Source organism: Venturia canescens, chromosome 1, assembly GCF_019457755.1.
Source record: "Venturia canescens isolate UGA chromosome 1, ASM1945775v1, whole genome shotgun sequence".
Classification (NCBI taxonomy): Eukaryota; Metazoa; Arthropoda; class Insecta; order Hymenoptera; family Ichneumonidae; genus Venturia; species Venturia canescens.
In genome coordinates, this window is record NC_057421.1 from 12,745,810 (window position 1) to 12,753,689 (window position 7,880).

General features: G+C 41.0%; 2 protein-coding genes across 2 annotated transcripts; both read right to left on the bottom strand.

The window, feature by feature from the left end:
* Positions 1-326: 326 nt before the first annotated feature.
* LOC122413462 (uncharacterized) lies at positions 327-4,548 on the bottom strand. The gene is made up of 5 exons (XM_043423860.1): positions 4,108-4,548; positions 2,462-2,793; positions 2,109-2,334; positions 1,293-1,699; positions 327-1,076 (listed from the first exon to the last, which is right to left on the bottom strand). Exons 1-5 carry the CDS (start codon positions 4,272-4,274, stop codon positions 787-789), a joined length of 1,422 nt encoding a protein of 473 aa, XP_043279795.1. The 5' UTR covers positions 4,275-4,548; the 3' UTR covers positions 327-786.
* Positions 4,549-4,559: 11 nt separating this feature from the next.
* On the bottom strand, positions 4,560-7,442 carry LOC122413386 (uncharacterized). Its single transcript, XM_043423734.1, has 2 exons — positions 6,134-7,442; positions 4,560-5,051 (listed from the first exon to the last, which is right to left on the bottom strand). The coding sequence occupies exons 1-2, from the start codon at positions 7,131-7,133 to the stop codon at positions 4,561-4,563; spliced, it is 1,491 nt and encodes a 496-aa protein (XP_043279669.1). The 5' UTR covers positions 7,134-7,442; the 3' UTR covers position 4,560.
* Between the last annotated feature and the right edge of the window lie 438 nt (positions 7,443-7,880).

Genomic DNA, 7,880 nt, shown 5'->3' on the forward strand with positions numbered 1-7,880 from the left:
GCGAGGGGCGAGGGGCGAGGGCGGGGGGGGGGGGGGGGGGGGGAGAGGGCACTCGACGATTGGTCGTCGTTCGAAAAAAATTATATTTTGTGGCGGTGAGTTCGGAAAAAATCGACCATCTCGATTTCGACGATGCATCAAAAGCCAATTTCATTTCGTGCTTGATATAAAAATGAAAAATAAAAAGAAAATAGATATTTCACGAGTTTCGCGTGCACGGGCACTTTCCTCGTGGTTCTGCACTTTTCGTGATCACGACGAGAGAACACGAGGGGACAAATCGAGGGAATGTTTTTTTTTTCTCGTTGAAATGACGGTGAACGGTATTTATCTTTTTCAATGTACAGTTTCGAGAATTTATTTTTCTCTCTGGTGTTATACATTCACGACTCGATTTGTGCTCGAGCGTATCGTGTTTTTACAGATTTTTCTTTCTTGCCTTTAATCAAATTTTGAAAGTAGTATTTACAATATTGCTTTCCTCATGCCTCATTGACAGTATCAAGATCGAATTGCCCTTAATTGATTTAATTTCATGAATAAAATTGAGAAGAGGGAAAATATATTTGGACACATATTTAATAGAGATATGCACAGCTGATTTAGTTTTTTTTTTTTCGTTTGTTTTCGTAATTTCTTAATTTTGAAATTTCGTAATTTCTAAACGTCGATGTGTGAGAGATAAACATTTACAAAAATATACGATACACGACGTGGTTGGTGGGATCGATGATGATTTCTTTGATTTTTCCATTTTGGGGATAGTTTGATATTTGCGTTTGTAATTTATCGTTCTGCCCAGTGGCCCTTGTTACTTTTGAAGATTGTTTTTTCCTCATACCGACCATCGGCCCGGGTCAAAAAGTGTTTGAGATTTTTCGTCTCTCGTGAATTTCTAACGCCTCGTGATTTAGAATTTGCTCGAATCTCATTCCTGTCATCGTCGGTCTCATAGTCGCAGATCGCTAAGCCTTTTTCTTTAGATTCGTAAATCGGCGATCGCGACTCCTTCGATCGTCTCAACGTCGTCTGACGACTCGATGGATCCCCCGTCGGCTCCTCGGAAACGTCATCGCCTGTTTAAACATCGAATCAATAAACGAACTTTGTATTGGCAGCAAAAACGTGAATGAAAATTCGTATTCGATGAAAAATCGTGACGCTTCAAAACTCCGCTCGAATCTATTCGAATTTTGCATTTTCTTAAATCCAACTATAATAATTATCTCCCAGCACGAACTGTACTCGAAAGAAATCGTGTAACGAAAAATTGTTCCTTCAGATTTTCTTACCGTTTGATCTGTCGATAAAATACTGGCTGTCCTGGAGTCGACACGTTGCATTCCGCGACGAGGTTGTTCTCGGGGTTAGTCTCGATGTGCCACCGCAGCGATCGCACTTAATACTACAAATCGATTCGTACTGAATTCCCAGCAATTTAGAAGGTTTTCCGCTCACGGGCCTCATCGATTTTGGTCTTCGTGTTTGACGCTCGTCCACCAATAGAGATCGCTCTGGCAAATCCGAGTACCGTTCGGACAACTTTCGTCCTGCGATCCGAGCACTTCCGTCTCGTTGACGCGACGACCCGGACGATTTTTTTCGAGCGCATGCCGGTGCTCTGCGAATTTCCAACTCTTCCTCTTCTTCTTCGGTCGGAATATCAGCAGTTTTTCTGCCACACGCACTGCGACAATATCTGACAAGGAATGAAGTTTTAGTTCTATAAAAATCAAACCTCGTTTGCTGTTCAAGTGAGCTTGAAAAGTTTTGTATAAAAAAATGGGAAGCTTGAATCTCGTCATTGGTAAATTCCTCCTAGAAGATTAATCACGACGTTTTCGTTATTATTTTTGTCCCTTTCGGGTTTTAGCGTTTGATATTTTTTAAATCACTGCGTTGATGTTAAATTGAGGGCGACACAGAATCAACTTGCATCTAGGTGAAGTCAAAAAACTTAGTGTCGAAATTGAATTTTAAAAGAGGGTAAACAAGATGACGAAAAAAATTTGTCCATCTACGGAAGCATGGATCGATTGGAACGATAAAATCTTGGAATGAAAATTGTTTCGAATTGAAATTCTATCGAGAGCTTTGCACAGACACACCTGTCCGCATTTTTTCCCCCGCCGCGATGAAAACGCGAGGCTAAAGGCGCACTGGAAATTTTGTGATTTCTCGGCAATGATTCCATTCGCATTTTCCTGCAGAATCTTGATCTCTCAGGACCTCGTTCCCATACGTCTGTTTCTTCGTCAATTTCATGATCGGCTTCGTGTTCTTCGTAGTCTTTTTCATTGAATTCTGTCAAATCGCCGAGATGTTCCTCGTCGACTGCGACGTCAAAAAAGGGTCAAAAAACACGAACTAAGATTATCTTTGACAATTTTCACGTTCTCTTACGTTAGGATGACGTTTGTTGAGCAAAAAGTACTTAAGAATTTTCTTTTTCACAAATTACCAACTTCCTCACTCGTCTCATCCGCCACGTTGATATTTTCATTGACCGTTGAATTTTCACATTCATGAGCATCACTGTAGTCATCGATGTAATGATTTTTCCTTACTGCAGCGTTTTTCGTATACTTCGTGTTGTTGGCTAATTGTTGAGACCCCTGATTCCTCGGTTGTCTCAATGCATTCTCGTTTTTATTTTCAAATTCTTCTTGTGTTTGCGGGACGAAGTATTTTATACGCGACAAATTCGATATTGCGTGTTTCCGCGACGTCTTTGGGACATCGTTGCAACCGTAATGATTCTTGTTATAATCGATCATGGAATTCGATTGTCTTCTGAATAGAAAATAAACAAAAAACAAAACCGTGTTCAGTCTTCATATTATTAAAAAGAAAAAAGAAATTAAAACTCTAAAAATGGTTTCCCCCAAAATGCTATATAATTTCATGTACGAATCTTTCGAAATATTTCAGCAGCCCTCTTTAGCCGCTGGCCCATTTTCACAGCTCATATTCGATCGCTCGAAACGTCCAATTTTAATATACCTCCGCGATGACTATCAAATCCCAAAATCTTTCAGTTCATCGTTAAGGGGTCAACCCTAATTAGAATTTTCAAAAAATCGATTTTTATTTAAATGCATTTTTCGAAAGTATGCACATTTAAAAATATCATACTAAAATTTTATAAAGATCTGAGCAGCTAAGTGTACTTTTGAGCGACGTTTACTTGGCTGTCTGAGCGTGCTGCCTTTGTTTAAACGCCTTTTTCTCAAAATCAAATTTTTGGACGGCTCGTTGATAAAATCTCCGAAACTATTCAACCAATCCTTACCAAAATTTTACCATGTGTTCTCCATGACTATAGCTACAGCGCACACTGAGAGAAAAAGTAATTGCAACAACGAAATGTGGCATTACGGAGGGCCAATGAAATATTTAAAATTTTGAGTGGGCTTGATTTTTTTTATCGCAAAAAACGATAAAAAGAGCGTGCTTTCTCGTAGTTTTTTTGAAAAATGGCCAGCATTTTGTTATTTTTGAAAAAATAAAAAATCGTATGATGTGCGCTATAGCCATTTATCTATTGATCTGAAACCATTTTTATTTTTTTTCTCAGATCATCCATTCCAGAGATTTTATCAACAGCGCACATCCATCTTTATTATTTGGACCTGCCTTCTCCCCCACTCTTCTGTACGAAAACTGAGTCAAATAAATATAAAAGAAAATTTTTTGTCTATGTGAAGAGTGTATTTTTTAGGCCTGACACTTTTTTTTGTTCATATTTATAATTTATACCGGTCAAAAAAATTGGTGAAAATAGGATTTTTTTCTGCCAGTCTAATTAGAGTAGACCCCCCTTAAAGAACGAATCTGAAATAGTCTCTCACGATAAACTCAGAAAAGGTTATAACTGGTGCGGATATTTCGCACTTATCTAGAAGCACGAATGCGATGAAAACCGAACGACAGTCACAAAGTCAAACATTCGTGATTCATTAATTGCGTTTTCTGAATCAATGGGATTCGTAGGAATGAAATTTAAGCATTTTGGACGGGTTTAATATTATTGTGATCGTGGGCAAAAGAAAAAAATAGTCAGCATTGACGCAAGGAAACAAAAGCTGAAAATAATCGAAGACTCACCTCTCGTTTCTTCCTTTGCTGGGATGAATTTCGTTAGCCTGATAATATTTGCAGGAATTATCCACCGCTGTAATGTTATCGGGATCATCTCTGTATCTGGGAATCTGTGGAACCGGTTGTCCCGATGGGTGTTTGGGGCGACGTCGTTTTTCACTTAATTTTTCCATCGCGAATCGAGTCTATCATTATTGCGCAGAGTTTCGTTGAACTTTCGTATAGTTTATTTACACACGTATTTTGTCCGTAATGCAACGACAGTATCTCGGTACTCGATTTATCAAAAAATGGTATCAATGACAATTGCACCGTGGAGAATTTAGTCTGTTATTCTTAACTCAATTCTGTAAAATGAGTGAGAAAAATCACGAAAACTTCGGGGACAGTCAGAACGATCAGCGAGGAACGAACGCGATGCGGGGTGGGAAGTTAGTGTTTTTGCGAATATCTTGATGATTAAGATTTAGCGATAGAAGAATCGCGAATATCACGTTGGAGTTGACTGGACGCGTTGATCAGGGAAGAATCATCGCTCGATGTGCTCGCTCCTATCGTATTGTTGACGCACCAATTAACGTTATTCGTCTCGTTGCTCTCGTCCTCGTGAATCTCCAACGTTCCTGGCAACGAGCACCGCTGACGATGCTCACTCACTGCTTGACAGTGCTGCTCGTGATTGACCTTTCGCCATTTTATACGACGATTCTGAAACCAAACTTTGACCTGTGCTTCGGTGAGACGAAGAGCGTGGGCCAAATACAGCCTCTCGGGTCCGACCATGTATTGTTGACGTGCAAATTCACCCTCGAGACGCTCCAATTGCTCCGCGGTGAATATCGTTCTTACTCTCTTCGCTTTACCATTATTCGCCACACCGGATACTTCATTGACGTTCGCGTCCGCTGTTTTCCCCGTACAATTACCGTTTTTCCCCGATACTTCTTGGCCTACGAATCAATTCAGACAAATATCGACGTTTTTCAGTACCTTCCTTTTCGAACTTAAAATCTCACTCAAAAAATGCAGCAGGGACTCTTAAAGATTCCTCATCGTTGGATAAGCAAACTAGGATCGGGCTTCGTATTGACGCACGAGGTTACGTATCGTTTGGAAATATTGAGTTCGAAAGGTGACAGCAAATAAAACAATTGTGCATCGAAAGAGTTTTGGAGCTCCTCTATTTCCGGGACTGACGTTCCTTTTCCTGTCGAATGATTTTTATGTTTCAATTTGTATTTTTATGGGTCCCTGCACTCAGCACCATTCAAATCCCATGAAACATGTGTAAGGGAAAAATAATCCAAATCAATCGAATCGAATCGTATTTACACAATCAGAGTTTGTTTTTCATACTTCAGTGTTAATTAAGTTTATAAAGTATCTTTTCGCGAATACAATCATCGATTTCCTTCGTTACAAAAACCGCTGGAGCATTACAAAATTAGAGGTTTCAAAGTATATTTCGATCAGTAATGTTCACGGTCAATGGGCAAAGGTCGTCATGCAGTCTGAATTCAATTTTGTTTGAAAAATTGTACGTTTCTACTGTTGAATGCGAGTATTTTGCTTGCCGCTTCACTACTCTGAAGTTTGCAACGTTCGAGACCAACGAAATGAGCGGAAAAAACGTTTGTGATTCAGCGATTTTTTATTTCATGAAGTATCGGTGCAGGTTGAAAAGCTACGAATTGCGAATTCGGCAGGTAACGAAATTGGAAAATTACTGAAATTGTTGGAGGGTTTTTTAGATCATTTCGCTGGACTCCAACGTTGCAAACTTCAGCGTCATGCTTTTTCGATAATTCTGTAAAAATGGGAAAATTCTCGAAAATACGAGGCGAAGTGAGCGCTTGAAGCCATTTTATTTTCAAAGTGTTATCACCGCGATATTTGGATTTGTAATAAATTTAATCATAATTAGAATACTTAAAACTCATGTAAATGAATAATTTTATGATCTTTGATAAAAGCATGAAAAAATAGTTTCGAAAAACGGGTAATAAGAGTTAAAAATGTTGATTTTGCGTACATTCTTGACGTACAGCTCTCGTGGTTTTCCTCAACTGTTGTTGATTCCTTTGATATCGTTCCCTGTGGTTGTTTCTATGAGCGAGTATCGCGTCGATCGTGAAAGACTTGATCTGTTGTTCTTGTTGCTGTTGTTGCTGGGATTGTTGGATCTGCGTTCCACTCGTTTGCCGGACATGGAGGGCGGTCGTCAAATTTTGTCCAGCGAAGTCCATTCGATTGAGGAAATGATGTTGAGGTCGTCTCAGTCGATCATAAACGATGCACTCTAAATCCTGTGGGGTTCGTGTTTGTCCGTGAAGGTGTCGATGATCGTTGGAATCGAGGATCCCGATGTTGTTCAATCGCTCTCTGCTCGGTAAGCAGTTTGTCAAGTTCTCTCGTGATCGTTCATGAGGCAAGTTGAATTCCTTCATTCGGTCGACAGTGAAATTGTAACCTTTCGCGATACCGTATTCCTTGATTTCACGCTCGACGAGATAATTAAATTCCTTGGGCGAGCGTTCGAAGCTTGCCGCGAGATATTTATCCTGAGCGGACTGGAGGTTGAAAAGGGCATCCTTGTTCGTGGGATCTTTAGATCTGCAAACGGGCGAGGACTCCGTTCTCGATTCGAGATCGAGAGTTCTTTCTGTGTGATAATTTAGAACGTCTCCGAGATGGATGTTCGGAAAATCGTATTTTTTCGATTTACCGAGATTCAATGAGAGCTCGTGCCTCTGAGCGTCTTCGAGTTGATGCGCGTTGTTTTGGGACTGTTCGTTCGAGTCCGCTTTGCCTTCGACAGATAAGCGAAAGTCTTTGCTTTTAGAAATACTGTGTAATTCGTTTCTCGTTGAAAAACGTTCGCCGGCGGAGACTTTGAGTCTCTTAACAATATCGTATTCCTCGAAGCCTCGTGACTTGTACTCTTGGGACATTGTACTACTCTCGTCACTGCGATCCGAGGAATCTTCGGTCATGTTATGATGTTCTTGACTCGATTGAACGATCGTTTCCATGCTGATGATCGAGTGAGTTGGACTAGTTCGTCAACTGGATTTCTGCTCCGAGGACGGTTCTATGCGACGCGAGTTACATTGTCCGGGTTGCGATCACGTTCTTCCATTCTTTTGGAGGCAGCACTCGATGAGTTTGTTTTCTGTTTCACTGGGTGCACTACTCCGAGGATAATCGTAAAAAGCACACAAAGCGATGATTCGTAATGTTTCACTAAATTTGCGTGACTGAAAAGATGAGGCTGGTGCGCTCAAAGTGTTGCCGAGGTTGTGTACTCGAAGCAAAAAATCAGAGACTCTAACCGCGATCACCGCTCGTCACTAAGGATATTCAGCTAATAATCCCGTGCGTGATCCCTCGCTATTGCACCCAATGCATTCCCCCAATCCGTCGACTCACAACGCACACGTTTACCACTGCAACCCCCAAATGGACCACACGATAGCCAACCCCTTCCGCACACTTTGCACTCTCTCTCTCTCTCTCTCTCTCTCTCTCTCTCTCTCTCTCCCTTTTTCTCTTTCAATCTTCCTTTTCCCTGTACCAACTCCCTCACCGTCGAACCGGTCGATATTTTTTTATGTCCTCACGAAGTAGCTGTTCCGAGCCGTATCCTCTTTGCTTTCAAAGGAAATCCCGGTGTCGAGGCCGGAGGATAACGTGTTTTACGAATCTGGACGAAGGATCAGCGATTGGGCGACTCCGCCATCTACCCTTCGGGCTAAAGACACGCCCACGCTTTCAATTCA